The sequence below is a fragment of the Pieris brassicae genome, chromosome Z (genome assembly GCF_905147105.1).
Source record: "Pieris brassicae chromosome Z, ilPieBrab1.1, whole genome shotgun sequence".
Classification (NCBI taxonomy): domain Eukaryota; kingdom Metazoa; phylum Arthropoda; class Insecta; order Lepidoptera; family Pieridae; genus Pieris; species Pieris brassicae.
The window spans coordinates 2,198,390-2,221,142 of record NC_059680.1 but is presented as its reverse complement, the minus strand read 5'-3'; the positions used below and the strand labels follow the sequence as shown (position 1 = coordinate 2,221,142).

Below are 22,753 nucleotides of genomic sequence, written 5' to 3'. Positions count from 1 at the left end.
TTCAAAATTAATAAGAGTGTTATTAAGGCAGCATATTGCCATGATCGATAATGATACCATTAAGCGATATAAAATTCAAAAATAATTGGAATATCTACATAATGTGGATGGGAACCATAATCTTTAGTTAATGGTACTTTTCCAACATAGAGCCAATACTACACATTGAAATAAAATGTCTAAAGAATTAATGTTTAAGTGCGACAAAGAAATTTTATTTAAATAAATAAATTTATCAAAAATAGTAAAATCAGGTAGATGTATTAAAATTATAAAATTTTTCAATAAATATAAAAAGAAGAACACTTTAGAGTTAATCCAATTTAAATCATAGTTAAATATGTAATTTATTAAGAATATCCCATTATAGTGATTTTGTTGAAGAAGTGTTGAATATCATCTAAAACTTCAACAAGCATATTTCGGAACATATCTGGTGGCAGTGCATTTCCTTTACGTTTTGTATAAAATATATTTCTCAACTTTGATTTATGGTCTCTAACTTAAGTAGAAAATGGGCAAGTAAAATCTATTTAAAATACCCGGCCTTAAAAACCTAGTTATGCTTTAAAAATGTATCAACCCTTAGTAATTGGGTCAGTCAAATCTAAGATTTACCAAGGTTTAACTCTAGGAATTTCCTCGCCGAGTATACTGTTAGAATGCCAGACATAAAGCTTTATAATATGTTTGAATAAGAAATTTTCCGTAACAACCGTAACCGTTTAAATTATTGTTTTATGAAGAGCAAAACTTGAGGGTAATCAATAAAAAAATATTTAAAATGTCGTGTCAATGACAAAAACTAAAGAAAATTGCTGAAAACAATAAAATCGCGAAACATAAACATGTAACGGTTGATAAAAATAATAAAATGCGCACTAATGAAATAGCTAACAAAACGAATATGATAATAGTGCAAAATGTACTTACCACAATAATTCGGTCTTCAAATAATAAACTGATAAAATAAACGTTCAAAATAAATGTTTAATTAACACTTTTCTCCTGAAAACAATTAATTTAGTTCCCTATTTACAAAACAAACACTGCATATGAATTATTTAATTTCGAATTCCATTGATTTATTTCGTGGAGTCTTTTTTAATTCGAGCTGTCAACACTCATCACTCAGATGTCTAGTATCAAGTTAAAAAAATACTTCCAGAGACAATACTGCAGTCATATTACAACCACAGAGTACCCTTGAAATTCAATCCACATATATAAATAAAAATTAATTGCTGTTCATTTGTCTCGTGAAACTCGAGAGTGGCTGGACCGATTTGGCAAATTATGATCTGAACTATAATATTCGAAGAAGTTCAGGGAAGGTTTTTAACTTTGGAAAACATACATAATAAAGTAAAGAAAAATACTAAGACACTTGAATTTTCTAATAAAAAACAGTAATAAATTTCCGGCTTTATCGTTAAAAACCATAGGTTAAATCTTTTGTAGATTTGCTTAAATGTCTTAAAACAAAAGTTTGTATTAACTTCCAATCGAAATGTTGTAGTCCATTCGGCGTCAGCGAGGTTCCAAAATGTGCAATTTTGAATGTGTCAAAGCCATACCTCTAGCTTTAAAGAACCTAATTATTAATTCAAAATTTTAACGTATCAAAAATAAAACATGTATGGACTTTTAACGTATATTTAAAGTAAAATATTTTATTATTTATTTAAATGTCTATATTCTCCAGAAATTACTATTATCTAAAATCTATTTACCGATTTTGATCAAAGTTAAACTGCTTCCTTAGTAATACGCCAGTTAAACCCTAAGGGTCATCTCACAACAAATATTCAAGATAAATGCCAAACCCACTCCTTGTTTTTTGAAGTCAAAGAAGCGCTTAGGCACACCTCAAAGTAGTTTACACCAAATGGAATCCTTTTAAGCTGTCAGTTGTTAAAATGTCATGAGGGTTCATGACATTTTAAAAATACAGTGGAATCTCTGTAACTCGAAATCCTCAGAAAGTCGAATGGTATTGCCGTTCCCTTCCGCTGATTACGCGATATCTCGAATTATTTAGACTTTGTAACTCGAACAAAAGGGAAGTTTTAAAGGGCAAAACACACATATCCACTCGGAATGGGATCACCGTATCGCCGATCGCCTTGCCGTCAAATAGGCGTTAACTTAACGTAACGTAACCAAAACGTATCAACGTCAACTCGGCTAGGTAAGGCCGCGCTTACGGCTCGCCGACCGCTGTTTGACCGGGTTTGGAGGGGGCAGGGACAAGGGTGGACGAAGAGACGTAAGCGCGGGAACCGCAACTTGACCATGCACAGCATCGCGGTTCGGAGCCTGTTTCGAGTCGAGGCGCTTACGTTAGGATTCCGATTAGCAGTTGCAGTAGGGAATATGCATACAAACAATACTGAACGGCTGAAGGTGATACCGTGACGATCCCTTTCCTAGTTGTTATGTGTGCTTTGACCTTTATACGTAAGTATGTAAGTCGTACCTAGTGGATAAAATATAATGAGGTCTTACTAGGAACTCACCAAATTATTAGCAATAAAATCCAAAATGAATGTACCAAACATTCGGGGCGTCTAGTCTATTTTTTATGTATTGTACACGTGCAATTAACGAATACATTCATAAAAAAATATATACTACAGAACTGTTGAATTGTTATTCAAATTCGACTCTACAAATTGAAAAATACAATTAAAATTAGTAAGACGAACATTTCAGCAGTTAAGTTTGAGTACATATGGTACTTAAAATTCTTGTTAAGTCGAAAACACGTTAACTCGATTTTTTTGCATTTCGCTTGACATTCGAGTTATAGAGATTCCACAGTATATCTCGTCTCGTTGTGACTACTTAAAGAAACTTGCTAATTCTAATTTGTTATATTTAATAAATATTATAATAAAATACAATATATTTACAATGTTTTACGTTTAAACTACACATTGACGTCGATGACTATACATATTACTTAATTGGTGGTTATTTCTAAAACCCTCTGACCATGCAGTAATGAAGAAACATCTAAATAATACAATTCTTCAAATAAATTGTAGTAGGCAATTTTAATTATTATACAAGTATTATTGCGTATTACACATAAAATGAAAGGAGAAATTTTATAAATATGCATTTTGGTCCGACATGGTATAATGTTGTTAAAAATGTATTACGAGTTATATTATTGATATTTTGACGTTCATAAGTGTACATTGTGTTACTTATATGAATATATATTGTATTTGATACTTTAATGATGTCTATAATGACGAATGATATAATGATGTATATCATTATCTATTAATAACTTTTTCATTGCATTATAAATTGTTATAAATAATAAAAGACCAATTAATAATGTATTACTGAACAATTATTTTTTAATCATTACCCATTAATAATCATTATTACATTATTATTAATGATATTTTTCATACAATTAATAATTTATTTTAGTGTATTGCGTAAAATAATAGTGAATAATTCATGAACACCCTATGAATTAAATTACATTGATTTTTATCAATACAGATCACAATAATTGATGATCCAAAATTCAATTAGTTAAAATTTAAACTTAAATTTGTATACTAGGTAGGGACCGTTAAAGTATTACGTAAACACTAAGGGGGGTGAGGGGGGTCGTTAATTTTCTTATTTGATGATTAACCAAGAGTAATGATTTACTTTTTAAACACATTGTCTATGCTTGAAAACGAAATGCTGTTCGAGGATTCTTCCAAAAAATTAATACGTTTATGTACTTTCGAGAGCTTTGCTTACTTTTGCTGCAATAGGATAGGAAATTGTTGGGGGGGGGGGGGAGGGGATAAATAGAAGTCTCCTGACGTAATACTTGAACGGCCCTTTATTATGATTAAGAAGTCGGTGTTTTTGTATTTAATTATTACATCATTAAATGTTAATCATTTATCAATGTTAATGATTGTGATATATTAATGATTTAATGCATTACTAGGCTAATAACCTATCAGAGGCCCGTGCTGCACATTCGCTTGCCCAATAGATATTCCCACAAGAACTTATAAGTGACCACACATACGGGCTGAAGAACTCTTCAGGCTTATCTTCTTCAACATAACGGAACTTTAGGTCTGGGAATTTCTGTAAAAAAATTGGTATTATTTTATTAGTAAAATTCAGTAACAAGACAGCACTAAGTCCAGTACGGCAAAAATGTATTGGATTTATACCTAAGATTTTACCTTAATTATACCTAAGTTAAAGTAAAAAAAAAAGTTTTAATTCTGGTTCCTAAGTATCTGTTTCATGAGGCAAGATCAGCCTTTGCCTGATTGGGTCCAATGCGGGTATTACGATATTTTCACTTCCTTTTAGGTCTGGGCCTAATAATATTACGATGTAACCTGTTAGGTCTGGACCTGTTATGTATCTGTTTAATGAGGCAAGCAGGTGATCGACCTTTGCCTGATTGTGTCTAATGTACAACGATGTATTCCAACAAAAAGGGCTTGAAAACTGGTGCACATCCATGATTTTGAGACCTCAGGAAGAGTTGGACTCGCATTCTATTAGGCATATAAGTTAATAACAAAACATTTATCTCTTCTATCTCTTTATACCAAAACGTGTTTACGCCGAGACGATAAGAGAAACAAACATACCTTTAATCTGTCACTAGACCACTGCTCCGCGCCCTTTTTGATGCATTGCAATACTTCTGTCACTCCCAACTCACCGCCAGCTCCTTCTTGTACCCGCTGGAGGCGGGTGGAGAAATAGCCTATTACCTGATGTTAAAAAAATACAGTATGAAAGTGTTATTGATAGTAATCTGTACAAAATATGGCTTTAAGGTCACTCTCAAGGATGCTTGTAAATACTGTCTTCACCAGCCCAATCCTGTTACCTTGAAGTTCAATTACGGGGACTGTTTAATTTTTTTCGTTCAAGTCTGTGATAACGCAATTTGACAGACTTTGATGGTAGACAAATTACTTAAGTTGACTTGACACATAGTTGACAGATTACTTTAACAGCCGACACATGACTTTGATGGTTAGAAGATAACATGAAAAGGTGACATGATTATGACGGCTGGCGTCTTAAATAGTTAACAGATTACTTTGACAGTTGACAGGTAACATGATCTTGGCAGTTGACATTTTAAGACTAAAAAAATAACTTTATTCATATAGGTAAACAAGGATACGTATATGTCAGAAAGGAAGTCAAATTGATTCTAAATTTACATTTACTACCAGTTCGCAGGCCAAGAGCGTAAAGCGGACAAGAAGAACTCGCAAGAAACTCGCACTCTTTTAAACACCAAGTTTTGAGTCATACAAATTGTTCGAATTTGACTGAATCAATCCTAAGGATTATGATCATTTGAATATTCGTCAAAGTAATAAAATGCCGCTAGTTTATACACGAGGCTGACAGTTGACACATGACTACTCACCATTTCTATGTTCTGTGCGATGTTATGATGCGAGTGCTGTTGAAACAGCTGCTTCTTATGCAACAGCGCGTAGACCAAATTCAAATTATTGCAGAGCTGATGTGTTAGACACGAGTTGATAATTTCCAACAACATTCTCAGCACTTCGTCCAACACCGCGATGTGCTCCATCTGTGGGCAAGTTCCCTTTGGAATTAAGTATATTGAGCCGTAGGGTTTAAGTGTGCGCTAATTAAAGATTTAAGCACTTTGTAAGTGACCGTCAACGAATAATTAACAATACAGCGAGAAAATGCCAGCATTAAATGTGTACAACAGGGTGATAGTCCAAGTTCAAAACTTTTAAATTTATTTTAATTTTCTATTTGTCAATTTTTATTTATTACTATTTATTACTATGTAGGTTAAGAATATTGTAAATACTATAAATCTATTGGGTATTATTATAAAATCATAATAATCAAACTTACAATTTCTTCAGTCTTTTCTTCAGCGTGATGTGGTAATTCTATACTATTAATGTCCCCACCTAAAAAAAATCATACATATATACAGAGCTGTATTGGGCTAGTAGCATGCGCGTGCGACTCTCATCCCTAAGGTCGTAGAACCATGGCAATACAGCATTTTTTTATATCAATACTCCCTCGTCTGAAGAAAAATATCGTGAGGAATTAGAACCAAGCAGACAAAGGCTGATCACCTAATTGAAAATCTCCAATATGTTACCGATGGACTTGATTCTCTCTCTCTATTATACAAAGAATAGTATGCAGGGTGTTCAGAACCTGTTTGATCCATCCTGCTTCGTTTCAACACCGAGTCGTCATCCACGGTCCACTAAATATTTTCTTTTGAGAAATAGCTCTGCTCTTTTCGGTGGTCTTCCCTGGGAGATACTATCTCTAATTTTTTAAAAAGAGAGCATACTCCTCCCTCAAAGGCCGGCAACACACTCACTAAAATAACTTCCCTGGGAGATATGACCTCCAATTGACGTCTGCCCCTGCTACCTATGCTATAAAAAATAATTAACAATCAAAATACATACCTTCAATTTCACTGCACAGTCTAGCTCTTCGTTTGCTTAACGTTTCAAATAATGATATTAAACGCTGCGCTACATATGGGTGTAGTTTTCTAAATTCACCTGAAAACGATATTATTATTTTAACTTAATATTGAAAGAACAATCTATTTTTGCAGTGGTTAAAGAAGACAATACGCAATGATTTAATAATAACATATACACAAAAATTAAAACGATGATTGTTTAATGAAATACTTTATAAGCAGCAATTAAAACAATTATTGTTTAATGAAATACTTTATAATCAGAAATTAAAAAACAATTATTGTTTAATGAAATAATTTATAAGCAGCAATTAAAACAATTATTGTTTAATGAAATACTTTATAATCAGAAATTAAAAACAATTATTGTTTAATGAAATAATTTATAAGCAGCAATTAAAACAATTATTGTTTAATGAAATACTTTATAATCAGAAATTAAAAACAATTATTGTTTAATGAAATACTTTATACGCAGAAATTAAAACGATGATTGTTTAACGACAAACTTTTTAAATACACTACACTACAATAAAATTTTATCAGCGAGTGCTAAACACATCAATAAAAAAGATACTCACAACTCATATTAGCAATCGCAGCTAGACAATTCGTGTGCAAATATTTGTCCCTAACCCGCGCCATATTGTATTGCAGCGCCCGAACAACCACCAAGACCATCAAACCACCTAAAGAAATTTCCGAAATCGACCTTTCAGTATACCACGGCAGGTTCTTTAACATCTGTAAAAAAAATACGTGGAAGCAAAACTAAGAAGAAAATTTTCTTTAGGAAATTTAGATTTTTGAAGTGATAACTTCTTAAACAGCTGCGTCACGTAACGCGTTACGGCGCCGGTCTAGTTTCCCTTTCTCTCACGCATACGACAGTGGCAGGCAAGCGCCTCCTCTCTCACTCTAACCCACTCCCTCTCCTCAGTGTTTAGTGTGCGTTACATTTACTGTTGACAGTGAGCATATAACCTTAATCTTTCGTCGTATTTGAAAGTGATTATAAAAAATATCACGAAAGAAGCAGATAATGATCCTCGGAACATTACAGAATTAAATAGTTCTACAGTGATTAATTAATTAATTAGCACTTCTATCGAGCGTCCCAAGATGCACCCATTTTTTCAATAAGTTTCTATTCAAACATATTTAATTATCTTTATTGTTACGCTACAACCTTTTTAGGTCTCAGTGAGCCTCAGATTTATGTATCTTTTCTCAATCTAATAGGCAAATAGGTGATCAGTCTTCTTCATGACGCACGTCGACTTGGGTCTAAGGCGAGATGGTTTCCTCATGTTTTCCTTCGTACGAGCGAGTGTTACACAAGATAGTCCATTCGTGCTGGAACCTCATGGATGAGGATGCTGAAGCTACTAGGCCAACATAGCCCTGATTTGTAAAACAGCGCAATATCAAAGGAAAAGTTGATGTTTTTTCGAAGACTTCTTCCCGAAACCACACCTTGGTTTAGGGAAGAAGTCAACAGAAAAAGTTACAAGAGAAATGTGTTTACTAAAAGAAACAAAAGTTTTTTTATAGAACAGGGATTATCTCATGTTAAATGATAACTCACTCTCAATGCCAGAGGCCTCGCGATTGCGCTGCCGGCCATTTAAAATTTTTGGTCCAAAGAAAGAAAATCTCACACAAATCACACAACTAACTTACTGCCGCGACAAAATACAAATTGTATATACAATTTATTTTCACGAGAAAAACTATTAAAAATATCAAAAAAAATTTGATTCACTCATGGATCAAGATTGTCTTTATATAAAATTATATTAATTATTTATTACTTTGTGAACTTTTAACACTCGTGGGAAAGATCACATCGTGAAGAAACCAGCTTGACTTGGTCCCAAAACGACAGCGTGTCTCCAGGAGGCTGATCACCTACTTGCTTATTAGATTGACAATCATGAAAGATATACAGAAATCTGAGGTGCAGACCTAAAAAGGTAGTAGCGCACGGATTTATTTAACTTTTTATTACCAAAGAATAAATATACTTACGACCAAGTGAACGTTCTTTATTAAGGCATCGTCTTCAGTTAAAATTAACAAAACGATTAGGGACATATATATATGATGGGAATTGCTGTCTGGAGCGTTATACAGCACTTGGAGTATTGGTATTATCTATAAAAAAAAACACGATTATATTACCGGTGAAAAAGTCTATGACGACTGAAGTATTTTCAATTCTCAAAAGGCCGGCAACATCCTCGCGGGCTCTCTTGCATTGAGTGTACATGGGCGGTAGGAATTTCCGAAACAATTCTTAAAATCCGGCCGCGCATTCGCGTGCTCTCATATTTGAGTGTCCATGGGCGGCATCTCAGGTGAGTCTCCTGCCAGTTTACCCGTATGGCCGCCTTTAAAAGGACTATACATACTTCTTGGATCAGACACGAAATATGTGGCAATATATATACAAATAATGTGTCTCAGTTTATAACGGGAAACAGAATTTATATTATCATTTACCTGACAACAAATTGATTCCGTAATGATTTCAATCATTAACATTTAATAATTTATACGTTAATGAAATTACATCGTCAACGTCATTAATAATTATATTTTATTATTCACCTGACATAAAATTGATTCCGTAATGATTTCAATCATTAACATTTAATAATTTATACGTTAATGAAATTACATCGTCAACGTCATTAATAATTATATTTTATTATTCACCTGACATAAAATTGATTCCGTAATGATTTCAATCATTAACATTCAAGAATTTATGCGGTAATGAAATAACTTCGTTAATCTCTTCACACTTACCAACTTCTCTATATGCGGTACATTTGTGACGTGCCTTTTGTAAGCATTGCACGAGTGTAGCATTAAGTATAACAATAATGTCGAATGTTCACACCCTGCTGTGGCACAGAGAGCCTTGTGGAGCTGGAATAATTAATTTAATTGTCGTTAATTGGCCTTTATTTTGAATTGGAGTGTTGAAGGTATATTTTGTGCAAGTTGCTAAGCTCAAAATTCAAAACTCGACGACTGGACCAATTCTAGTATTATTTTATTGATGAAGATTTTTATGGCATTAGCATTATTGCAGTTTTTTATTAAGAAAAGCCAACTCTATGGAGTAATATAGTAATGTTCTATATGTTGCTGTGTACTAAAAAGGTAGGTTTAGTAAAAATATTATTTAAATAAGCTTGAAACGACATTTTATCGGGGCTATATTAATTAAAATGAGGAATGTCAGGACTGTAGGAAGTGGACTAGATCAGGTAAAAAGTACCCATGAGCATGGTGAATATCATGGGCGAGAGAGGAATGTCAGAACTGCAGGAAGTGGACTAGATCAGGTAAAAAGTACCCATGAGCATGGTGAATATCATGGGCGAGAGAGGAATGTCAGGACTGTAGGAAATGGACTAGATCAGGTAAAAAGTACCCATGAGCATGGTGAATAACATGGGTGAGAGAGGAATGTCAGAACTGCAGGAAGTGGACTAGATCAGGTAAAAAGTACCCATGAGCATGGTGAATAACATGGGTGAGAGAGAAATGTCAGAACTGTAGGAAGTGGACTAGATCATGTGAAAAGTACTCATGAGCATGGTGAATAACATGGGTGAGAGAGAAATGTCAGAACTGTAGGAAGTGGACTAGATCATGTGAAAAGTACTCATGAGCATGGTGAATAACATGGGTGAGAGAGGAATGTCAGAACTGCAGGAAGTGGACTAGATCAGGTAAAAAGTACCCATGAGCATGGTGAATAACATGGGTGAGAGAGAAATGTCAGAACTGTAGGAAGTGGACTAGATCATGTGAAAAGTACTCATGAGCATGGTGAATAACATGGGTGAGAGAGGAATGTCAGAACTGCAGGAAGTGGACTAGATCAGGTAAAAAGTACCCATGAGCATGGTGAATAACATGGGTGAGAGAGAAATGTCAGAACTGTAGGAAGTGGACTAGATCATGTGAAAAGTACTCATGAGCATGGTGAATAACATGGGTGAGAGAGAAATGTCAGAACTGTAGGAAGTGGACTAGATCATGTGAAAAGTACTCATGAGCATGGTGAATAACATGGGTGAGAGAGGAATGTCAGAACTGTAGGAAGTGGACTAGATCAGGTAAAAAGTACCCATGAGCATGGTGAATAACATGGGTGAGAGAGAAATGTCAGAACTGTAGGAAGTGGACTAGATCATGTGAAAAGTACTCATGAGCATGGTGAATAACATGGGTGAGAGAGAAATGTCAGAACTGTAGGAAGTGGACTAGATCATGTGAAAAGTACTCATGAGCATGGTGAATAACATGGGTGAGAGAGAAATGTCAGAACTGTAGGAAGTGGACTAGATCATGTGAAAAGTACTCATGAGCATGGTGAATAACATGGGTGAGAGAGGAATGTCAGAACTGCAGGAAGTGGACTAGATCAGGTAAAAAGTACCCATGAGCATGGTGAATAACATGGGTGAGAGAGAAATGTCAGAACTGTAGGAAGTGGACTAGATCATGTGAAAAGTACTCATGAGCATGGTGAATAACATGGGTGAGAGAGAAATGTCAGAACTGTAGGAAGTGGACTAGATCATGTGAAAAGTACTCATGAGCATGGTGAATAACATGGGTGAGAGAGGAATGTCAGAACTGCAGGAAGTGGACTAGATCAGGTAAAAAGTACCCATGAGCATGGTGAATAACATGGGTGAGAGAGAAATGTCAGAACTGTAGGAAGTGGACTAGATCATGTGAAAAGTACTCATGAGCATGGTGAATAACATGGGTGAGAGAGAAATGTCAGAACTGTAGGAAGTGGACTAGATCATGTGAAAAGTACTCATGAGCATGGTGAATAACATGGGTGAGAGAGAAATGTCAGAACTGTAGGAAGTGGACTAGATCATGTGAAAAGTACTCATGAGCATGGTGAATAACATGGGTGAGAGAGAAATGTCAGAACTGTAGGAAGTGGACTAGATCATATGAAAAGTACCCATGAGCATGGTGAATAACATGGGTGAGAGAGAAATGTCAGAACTGTAGGAAGTGGACTAGATCATGTGAAAAGTACTCATGAGCATGGTGAATAACATGGGTGAGAGAGAAATGTCAGAACTGTAGGAAGTGGACTAGATCATGTGAAAAGTACCCATGAGCATGGTGAATATCATGGGCGAGAGAGGAATGTCAGAACTGCAGGAAGTGGACTAGATCAGGTAAAAAGTACCCATGAGCATGGTGAATAACATGGGTGAGAGAGAAATGTCAGAACTGTAGGAAGTGGACTAGATCATATGAAAAGTACCCATGAGCATGGTGAATATCATGGGCGAGAGAGGAATGTCAGAACTGCAGGAAGTCGACTAGATCATATGAAAAGTACCCATGAGCATGGTGAATATCATGGGCGAGAGAGGAATGTCAGGACTGTAGGAAGTGGACTAGATCATATGAAAAGTACCCATGAGCATGGTGAATAACATGGGTGAGAGAGAAATGTCAGAACTGTAGGAAGTGGACTAGATCATGTGAAATGTACTCATGAGCATGGTGAATAACATGGGCGAGAGAGGAATGTCAGGACTGTAGGAAGTGGACTAGATCATATGAAAAGTACCCATGAGCATGGTGAATAACATGGGTGAGAGAGAAATGTCAGAACTGTAGGAAGTGGACTAGATCATGTGAAAAGTACCCATGAGCATGGTGAATATCATGGGCGAGAGAGGAATGTCAGGACTGTAGGAAGTGGACTAGATCATATGAAAAGTACCCATGAGCATGGTGAATAACATGGGTGAGAGAGAAATGTCAGAACTGTAGGAAGTGGACTAGATCATATGAAAAGTACCCATGAGCATGGTGAATATCATGGGCGAGAGAGGAATGTCAGGACTGTAGGAAGTGGACTAGATCATATGAAAAGTACCCATGAGCATGGTGAATAACATGGGTGAGAGAGAAATGTCAGAACTGTAGGAAGTGGACTAGATCATATGAAAAGTACCCATGAGCATGGTGAATATCATGGGCGAGAGAGGAATGTCAGGACTGTAGGAAGTGGACTAGATCATATGAAAAGTACCCATGAGCATGGTGAATATCATCGGCGAGAGAGGAATGTCAGGACTGTAGGAAGTGGACTAGATCATATGAAAAGTACCCATGAGCATGGTGAATAACATGGGTGAGAGAGAAATGTCAGAACTGTAGGAAGTGGACTAGATCATGTGAAAAGTACCCATGAGCATGGTGAATATCATGGGCGAGAGAGGAATGTCAGGACTGTAGGAAGTGGACTAGATCATATGAAAAGTACCCATGAGCATGGTGAATAACATGGGTGAGAGAGAAATGTCAGAACTGTAGGAAGTGGACTAGATCATGTGAAAAGTACTCATTAGCATGGTGAATAACATGGGTGAGAGAGAAATGTCAGAACTGTAGGAAGTGGACTAGATCATGTGAAAAGTACTCATGAGCATGGTGAATATCATGGGCGAGAGAGGAATGTCAGGACTGTAGGAAGTGGACTAGATCATATGAAAAGTACCCATGAGCATGGTGAATAACATGGGTGAGAGAGAAATGTCAGAACTGTAGGAAGTGGACTAGATCATGTGAAAAGTACTCATGAGCATGGTGAATATCATGGGCGAGAGAGGAATGTCAGGACTGTAGGAAGTGGACTAGATCATATGAAAAGTACCCATGAGCATGGTGAATAACATGGGTGAGAGAGAAATGTCAGAACTGTAGGAAGTGGACTAGATCATGTGAAAAGTACTCATGAGCATGGTGAATAACATGGGTGAGAGAGAAATGTCAGAACTGTAGGAAGTGGACTAGATCATGTGAAAAGTACTCATGAGCATGGTGAATAACGTGGGTGAGAGAGAAATGTCAGAACTGTAGGAAGTGGACTAGATCATGTGAAAAGTACTCATGAGCATGGTGAATATCATGGGCGAGAGAGGAATGTCAGGACTGTAGGAAGTGGACTAGATCATATGAAAAGTACCCATGAGCATGGTGAATAACATGGGTGAGAGAGAAATGTCAGAACTGTAGGAAGTGGACTAGATCATGTGAAAAGTACCCATGAGCATGGTGAATATCATGGGCGAGAGAGGAATGTCAGGACTGTAGGAAGTGGACTAGATCATATGAAAAGTACCCATGAGCATGGTGAATAACATGGGTGAGAGAGAAATGTCAGAACTGTAGGAAGTGGACTAGATCATATGAAAAGTACCCATGAGCATGGTGAATATCATGGGCGAGAGAGGAATGTCAGGACTGTAGGAAGTGGACTAGATGATATGAAAAGTACCCATGAGCATGGTGAATAACATGGGTGAGAGAGAAATGTCAGAACTGTAGGAAGTGGACTAGATCATGTGAAAAGTACTCATGAGCATGGTGAATAACATGGGTGAGAGAGAAATGTCAGAACTGTAGGAAGTGGACTAGATCATGTGAAAAGTACTCATGAGCATGGTGAATAACATGGGTGAGAGAGAAATGTCAGAACTGTAGGAAGTGGACTAGATCATGTGAAAAGTACTCATGAGCATGGTGAATAACATGGGTGAGAGAGAAATGTCAGAACTGTAGGAAGTGGACTAGATCATATGAAAAGTACCCATGAGCATGGTGAATATCATGGGCGAGAGAGGAATGTCAGGACTGTAGGAAGTGGACTAGATCATATGAAAAGTACCCATGAGCATGGTGAATATCATGGGCGAGAGAGGAATGTCAGGACTGTAGGAAGTGGACTAGATCATATGAAAAGTACCCATGAGCATGGTGAATATCATGGGCGAGAGAGGAATGTCAGGACTGTAGGAAGTGGACTAGATCATGTGAAAAGTACCCATGAGCATGGTGAATATCATGGGCGAGAGAGGAATGTCAGGACTGTAGGAAGTGGACTAGATCATATGAAAAGTACCCATGAGCATGGTGAATATCATGGGCGAGAGAGGAATGTCAGGACTGTAGGAAGTGGACTAGATCATATGAAAAGTACCCATGAGCATGGTGAATATCATGGGCGAGAGAGGAATGTCAGGACTGTAGGAAGTGGACTAGATCATGTGAAAAGTACCCATGAGCATGGTGAATATCATGGGCGAGAGAGGAATGTCAGGACTGTAGGAAGTGGACTAGATCATATGAAAAGTACCCATGAGCATGGTGAATATCATGGGCGAGAGAGGAATGTCAGGACTGTAGGAAGTGGACTAGATCATATGAAAAGTACCCATGAGCATGGTGAATATCATGGGCGAGAGAGGAATGTCAGGACTGTAGGAAGTGGACTAGATCATGTGAAAAGTACCCATGAGCATGGTGAATATCATGGGCGAGAGAGGAATGTCAGGACTGTAGGAAGTGGACTAGATCATGTGAAAAGTACCCATGAGCATGGTGAATATCATGGGCGAGAGAGGAATGTCAGGACTGTAGGAAGTGGACTAGATCATATGAAAAGTACCCATGAGCATGGTGAATATCATGGGCGAGAGAGGAATGTCAGGACTGTAGGAAGTGGACTAGATCATATGAAAAGTACCCATGAGCATGGTGAATATCATGGGCGAGAGAGGAATGTCAGGACTGTAGGAAGTGGACTAGATCATATGAAAAGTACCCATGAGCATGGTGAATATCATGGGCGAGAGAGGAATGTCAGGACTGTAGGAAGTGGACTAGATCATGTGAAAAGTACCCATGAGCATGGTGAATATCATGGGCGAGAGAGGAATGTCAGGACTGTAGGAAGTGGACTAGATCATATGAAAAGTACCCATGAGCATGGTGAATATCATGGGCGAGAGAGGAATGTCAGGACTGTAGGAAGTGGACTAGATCATACGAAAAGTACCCATGAGCATGGTGAATATCATGGGCGAGAGAGGAATGTCAGGACTGTAGGAAGTGGACTAGATCATGTGAAAAGTACCCATGAGCATGGTGAATATCATGGGCGAGAGAGGAATGTCAGGACTGTAGGAAGTGGACTAGATCATATGAAAAGTACCCATGAGCATGGTGAATATCATGGGCGAGAGAGGAATGTCAGGACTGTAGGAAGTGGACTAGATCATATGAAAAGTACCCATGAGCATGGTGAATATCATGGGCGAGAGAGGAATGTCAGGACTGTAGGAAGTGGACTAGATCATATGAAAAGTACCCATGAGCATGGTGAATATCATGGGCGAGAGAGGAATGTCAGGACTGTAGGAAGTGGACTAGATCATGTGAAAAGTACCCATGAGCATGGTGAATATCATGGGCGAGAGAGGAATGTCAGGACTGTAGGAAGTGGACTAGATCATATGAAAAGTACCCATGAGCATGGTGAATATCATGGGCGAGAGAGGAATGTCAGGACTGTAGGAAGTGGACTAGATCATATGAAAAGTACCCATGAGCATGGTGAATATCATGGGCGAGAGAGGAATGTCAGGACTGTAGGAAATGGACTAGATCATATGAAAAGTACCCATGAGCATGGTGAATATCATGGGCGAGAGAGGAATGTCAGAACTGCAGGAAGTCGACTAGATCATATGAAAAGTACCCATGAGCATGGTGAATATCATGGGCGAGAGAGGAATGTCAGAACTGCAGGAAGTCGACTAGATCATATGAAAAGTACCCATGAGCATGGTGAATATCATGGGCGAGAGAGGAATGTCAGAACTGCAGGAAGTCGACTAGATCATATGAAAAGTACCCATGAGCATGGTGAATATCATGGGCGAGAGAGGAATGTCAGAACTGCAGGAAGTGGACTAGATCAGGTTAAACTTACTGCTGCCATATCAATTCTTGGCGGTGTTAACTGCCCGTTGTCCTTATGCGGCGTCGTAGCGGCCGTTTCTGAAATTGTTATAACTTAACTATTAGAAGTTAAAATAAATGTGTCTGTTGTTTTTGCGGTAGCATTGATGTCATGTGTTCAAAATTTATTCACATTTTAATGGAAATAATTATCAAAATACGCGACGTAGATTTTTTTTAATTTCCTGGAGTTCTTGTAACTTTTTCGATTGACCATCTTGGGGTCAGGTTTAGGGAAGCACAAATAAGGCTACAACCGAGTGGCCTCCATAAGTCTTCGAAGAAAAAAACTCAACTTTGCCTTTGATATTGCGCTGTTTTACAATCAGGCAAGTGTTGGCCTAGAGGCTACAACATACGATCCTCATCCATGAGGTTCCAGCACCAATGGACTGTCTTGTTTAACACTCGCTCGTACGAAGGAAAACATGAGGCAACCAGCTTGCCTTAGACGCAAGTCAACGTGCGTCATGAAGAAGACTGATCACCTACCTGTCTATTATATTGACAAATCACGAAACAGTACAGAATCTGAGGCTTGGATAGATATTGCAGCGCCACTAATTTGTTTATTATTTAAACCCACTCCTTCTCCAGGATTACATCCAGCCCTGCTAGACCTAGTTCCCTAGAAGTTCACTCACCATTGCTATCCTCACACCTCAGCAGAGCGCATCTATAAAGATTGTCTTCATGAATGTGGTGATTGGATAAAGCCAATAACAAAAGGCAAGACTGATTGGCGAGAGGATGTTCCCGAAGCAAGCGCTCATGCAATTCTCGCCTCTGCGATGGTGGTTCCGTGTATATTGTCTGTGTTGATGATAACGTCAACATACTCCATAGAGATGCTAAAAAGTATTTTAGTTTTTTTTTTATTCATATAGGTAAACAAGGATACGTTAGATATGTCAGAAGAGAAGTTAAATTGATTCTAAATTTACATTTACTACCAGTTCGCAAATCAAGGGCGTAAAGCGGGTAAGAAGAACTGGCAAGAAACTCTCCGCCACTCTTTTTAATCGCCAAGTATTGAGTCATACAAATTGTTTTAACTGGAGCAAATCAATCCCAAGGATTTGGATCATTTAAGTATTCGTCAACTTACGAGCCTGGCATTGAGTGTCCAGTTGGCAGCATTAAATAACTGGGCAAACAGGAGACTCAACTGTGTGTGGAAGTGATACTTACACTCACCGACTCATGCGTCAGCCTTTAAAGAATTGGTACTTGATTGAAGGAACCTAAGTCGAATTGGTTCGGTAATACCTTCAAATTACTTACAGGCGATATTAATGAAGAGGCTCCCCGGTCCTGGCGATCCGAACTGCGGCGGAGCAGGCGTCATATTCGATAAATTATTTAACAGAATTTTTATTAACAGTGGCGCTTGAATGCTATATCTGCCTTGAAATAGTGTTCTGCAAAACAAACGAATATACATGAGCAAATAATTGTTGCAAAAATGCGGGTAGGTACCAAAGTTTTTTGTGGCAAACAATCAGTTTTACTATGGAAATGTAAATAATGAATAAAAATTATACGGGACGCTCATAAAGTGCAGTAATCGCAGCCCATGGAGCACATTTTAAAAAAAGGTATAGAAGATGGGAGACAAATGGAAGAATTTGGAGGACTTCTCTTCATCGTAGGTCGTATTAATTAAATATAGTAACATATACTTTATGTAAACCGTATGAAAGTACTCAAATATATTCTAATTTTATCATCCCCCGGTAAATCGATTCCACAGTTCGCTAACCCGATAAAATCCCTAATGGGAGACCAAAATTATGTGGATGAATTATGGCAATAGATCAAGATACAAGGTCAAATCAAATAATTAGACATCGTAATGTGTTTATATGTATAATGGAAATAAGCATGGCGTGTAGAACGGAAGCGGTAAACAAGTAGCATATACACGTGGATAGTGGATAGTCGGGTTGGGTAGACAACCAGACCGACCTAATCCAGGAGGCACTAGAGCTGGGACAGGTCAAAAGAAACGAGCATGGTGAATGTCATGCGGATGAGGCAAGGATCCTACCCTATCAGAAAGGGGTGGAATAATAAATAAATAAGTGTTTTTTGAAAAATATTTAGCAGCTATAAAACCGTTTCTATATATATATATTTTTTTAAACCTTTTTGAGGTCCGATATAGGCCGGTTTTGAAATGAACTAACCTGAATATCAGCGATGTCTCAACCAATCTCGTCTGTCCGTGTATACCCGCGAACATATAAACAGACATAAGAACTAGCAGCGTATTTATACTTTCCAAGTGTAAATGGTAAGTATTGTCTCTGAAAAAACAGATAATCATTTAACGAACAGTGTTGGCCTGGAATGCGCGTGCGCAGCTAATATTAATATAACCACATATCATTCATGCCTACTGGATATACGTAACGCATGTCCAAACATTAAAAAAAAGTGGCAAGCGCATGCGCAGGTCAATATTTTAACACGAATGGAGCGATTTGAGAATCACAACATGAATTCCTGCTGGAACACGTAACGCATATCCAATGGTTTTTCAGATGCCTGCACAGCCTAACATTCCAACATTGACTCAACAAATGTCGGCAAATTATTAGTTTTATTTAATCTTGTAATATACAGTCATTATCTACAAGCAAAAACACTATTTGCCTTTTCAATTACCGTCTATATTAAAATTAATTACAAACAGCTTTTCAATATAAAAAAATCACTTCAGCAGCTCTCATTCCGCTGGCTCTGCCATCCAATAACCCTATGAAACGAGACACCTCCAGCCCTCCCTGTCCTGTTCCCTCCATAGCCAGCATTCCTACACTCTGTCCCAAAGACCCAATAGTCCAAACTCTACAATACTCACGTGACGGGCACATCAATGATAAGACTTATCAATGCATCAATCAACATCTCGACCCGACTCTCCCCATTTGGTAATTTATCATTCTCCTGATCCTGCGCCGGATTCTGTGAATGTGACATCAGTCATAAAACAATCTCCAGTGTCTAAACTATGTATAAGGACACAAACTCATACTGTTCACAGATTATAGTTAACTGTTATGTATTAAATGACATCTGTCAGGTGTCAAAACGTCCTTATATATTTGCACAAAGCAACATTTTTTTTCCTTATTTCTATTTACAGTAGCTTAAAACTAAACACTTATTAAAAGAAAATCTTTCAACACGTCACATTCTTTTTAATTAGCGCAATTAAAGAATCTCACGTGTATCAAAACGTACATGTCCAAATTGCAGACTAAAGTCAACTGTTAACTGTCATGTCATTTGGCAAAATGTCAATTCTCAATAAGTGCAATAAAATAATCTCTTGTTAGATATACACTGTTTAAATAAATTTAAATTAAAACAGACTAAAGTCAACAGTTATTGTCATCTGTCATTCTAAAATAGCGCAATTTTTTAAAGCTCGCACAGATTGTGCATTGTGGACCAGGATAAAAACAGAGAAACAAGTAAAAAATTATAATTATCGGATGGAACAGAATTTAGGAATGGAAAAAATACATGAAATAAAATATCAGTTCTTATAGAGATAGAAAAAATGGAATGTAAAACAAGATATTTACATATATACATGTTCATAGTGTCTAAATTTTTATATCATTACTAAAGCTGCTAAGTTTATATACATGTCAGTCCATTGTTGCAAGAAAACAGGATATGGATGTAGGAAAAGGAATTTGAAGGGAAATGAGACCTCCGAGAACAGCTGTCCGGTCGCGCCGAGCACAAACGCACATGATGTGGTTCAAATCAGCTTCAGCATAAAATACGCATTCGCACATAGGGCTGTCAATAATATTAAGCTTAGCAAGATGAGCTGGGGTGCAGACAAACACCCCAAAACCTTGGTTAAACAAGCTCTTGTATTAACAAGAATACAATAACTATTAACTGTCATCTCTCAGTTTTCATAGCTTCAGTCTAAGCACAAACAAAAATTAAAATTCTGGGTAAATTTCATTTTATTCATTTAACAGTATAATGGAGTTCTATTTTAATTTTCAATTACATTTGCAATTATAATTTAAAAAACAAAAAAAATCGCTGCGCCGTTATCACTAAGAGGTATAAATAAAGTATGACATATTCACAAAATTTTATAAGGATCGGTCATGTTTTAGACCTTCATAATGCCTACAAGCCAGCAACATATACTTAGCATTTTTAAAAACAAGTAAAACTCAAACCCACCACCAATATCTAGAATTCATGAGGAAGGTATTCAATGTTATATAAAGAAGTTACTCACAATATTCCTGGCCTGAACATCTAAATGCTTGCACAAATCATACTCAGGTACCATTTCAACCAAATATTTTGTCACAGCTCGGATGAAAAATATTGCATTGTAACTTTGCCATGCCAGCATGAGACTGAAAAAAAATTAATTTATCTATCCTAATATAAAGAGAGATTTGATTGTCTGTGTTCAATAGGATCCAAAACTGGACTGATGTGAATTATTATCACTTATAGAACACTGAACCATAGGCTGTATAATATATTAAAAACAGTTTTATATGATATTATGGTTAAACCCAAGATGTGAGAAATAATATAAAATGCATATGCTGCAAAAATAATTGACAATAGAGCAATGTACTACAGTTATATCAAAGACATCAATAAGTCTATAAAATAATATTCCATTTGCTTTGAAAAGTCTGTTCATTGAAAAAAGCTTTAGGCTATAGAACGATGTGCTACAACTGAATGAATTGTGTATCCTCAAAACACAGCTAATTCATAAATAACTTCACAACCATGAACATCTGTATACTTACTTGTCAGTATTCGGTGCTGCTAACAATTCTGTTGCCCGTGTTATAAACACTTGTACCAAAGACCCTAGGTTGCCTGTTACCGGATTATTTTGTAAAAAATTCTGCAGTAATGGCTCCGTATTTGAATCAAATATTAATTGTTCATCACTGAAAATACACATAATCAATTATTATCAAAAACTGAAGGGCACAATACAGCCTCAGGAATGACAAAACATATAGTAATGTCATATCCATCCTATTTTTAAGAGTTTCAAAAATGGAAATGTAGTCATTACTAAAATTATAAAACTGTTAGTTTTGGTTTATTGAAACTTGTGTCTCATATATTTTTTATGTTATGTCATGTCATATGTATTTATATCCCGGACACTTATCAAGGTTGGGTGTTTAAGATCATACTATTTATACAGTAATAAAATAATGAACTTACACATTTGCCGGCAACTGTATATTAAAAGCCAAAAGCTGATTCCATAATGGATCATTAGGGCAAATTACTTCTGATGAACAAAACCTTGTAACAAAGTCATTATTTGTGATGTCTGAGTATCTACTCACTGATATACCCATTGTTCTCTGGAAAATAAATATAGCATCCTTTAAGTTAAAGAATCAGAAACTCATTTATTACTTGGTAAATCCACTATAAACAAGTACTGATGCCTAGGTTTTAGGATGTGTAATTATCCTATTATAGAACAATATTGAAAAAAACCTTTTCACATTATTCTACAGGCTTATGTTCTTGAAGCTTGTTCTTGATTCATTGTATGTTTATAATATTGTCTTGGAGTGCTACACTAATGCTACATATTATAATAATAAAATAAACACAAATTTATAGGGTAAAATCAGACTGTCTCTAGGAGGGGTAAATATACTCAGTGATTCCATTACAATTTCCAAATAATGGCCAGCATTTAAGCCGTTTGGGATGGAAAACAGAGTCAGCTACCAAGCACAGATGTATTATGAAAGGATCTCAATATATATGCATTACTGCCATGCCTAAGCCATTCCAAATACAACAATTAAATACTGGTAGTATATGCATCGTAATTTTTCAACAATAAATTTCTATATCGGTATTAATATATAATACGTCAGACCCACATATTTCTTGAACCCTGTCGTTTTTAGATGTTAATAATGTATAAGAATACTCTTTATGCTACTTATTACTTTAATCAGCGATAAATCTAAAAAATCTAGTGTATTGATTAATATTAAGTGGCTATTCAGAAATTGCGGCTAATTGTAATAAAACTGCATATGAAACTAATTAATGGGCGACAGGAATTGTATAATACGGTTATAACAACTCTGCTTACCTTGTTTGGTTAAAAACAATACTTATTTATGTGTTTTTAATAATTTTTATAAACAAACAAGCAAGTTGCAAATTGCAATTCTTATTTTTACGCCACGAAATACGAATTCCTTAATGACTGACAGATAACGAATGTCATTGACATAAGCCTAATCAATTGCAACGGGAATGAACTTGCCGGTTTAAAAAAACAATTAGTTTTTATAATCTGGGATT

At 36.6% G+C, this 22,753-nt stretch overlaps 1 protein-coding gene across 1 annotated transcript; it reads right to left on the bottom strand.

The window, feature by feature from the left end:
* Positions 1 to 1,413: 1,413 nt before the first annotated feature.
* Positions 1,414 to 22,646, bottom strand: LOC123718766 (dymeclin). Its single transcript, XM_045675544.1, has 17 exons — positions 22,539 to 22,646; positions 21,638 to 21,783; positions 21,205 to 21,351; positions 20,670 to 20,793; positions 19,254 to 19,357; positions 18,577 to 18,696; positions 17,672 to 17,808; positions 17,032 to 17,238; positions 16,359 to 16,426; positions 9,329 to 9,451; positions 8,546 to 8,671; positions 7,096 to 7,258; positions 6,492 to 6,590; positions 5,911 to 5,969; positions 5,441 to 5,611; positions 4,641 to 4,766; positions 1,414 to 4,119 (listed from the first exon to the last, which is right to left on the bottom strand). The coding sequence occupies exons 2-17, from the start codon at positions 21,775 to 21,777 to the stop codon at positions 3,970 to 3,972; spliced, it is 2,064 nt and encodes a 687-aa protein (XP_045531500.1). The 5' UTR covers positions 21,778 to 21,783; positions 22,539 to 22,646; the 3' UTR covers positions 1,414 to 3,969.
* Between the last annotated feature and the right edge of the window lie 107 nt (positions 22,647 to 22,753).

Excerpts from the sequence above, each read along its gene's own strand:
- LOC123718766 (XM_045675544.1), bottom strand. The coding sequence starts at position 21,777 with ATGGGTATATCAGTGAGTAGATACTCAGACATCACAAATAATGACTTT. Across the intron at positions 6,591-7,095 it reads TGCGATTGCTAATATGAGTT|GTGAATTTAGAAAACTACAC; the intron begins GTGAGTATCTTT and ends TATCGTTTTCAG. Across the intron at positions 4,120-4,640 it reads GGTCTAGTGACAGATTAAAG|AAATTCCCAGACCTAAAGTT; the intron begins GTATGTTTGTTT and ends ATTTTTTTACAG.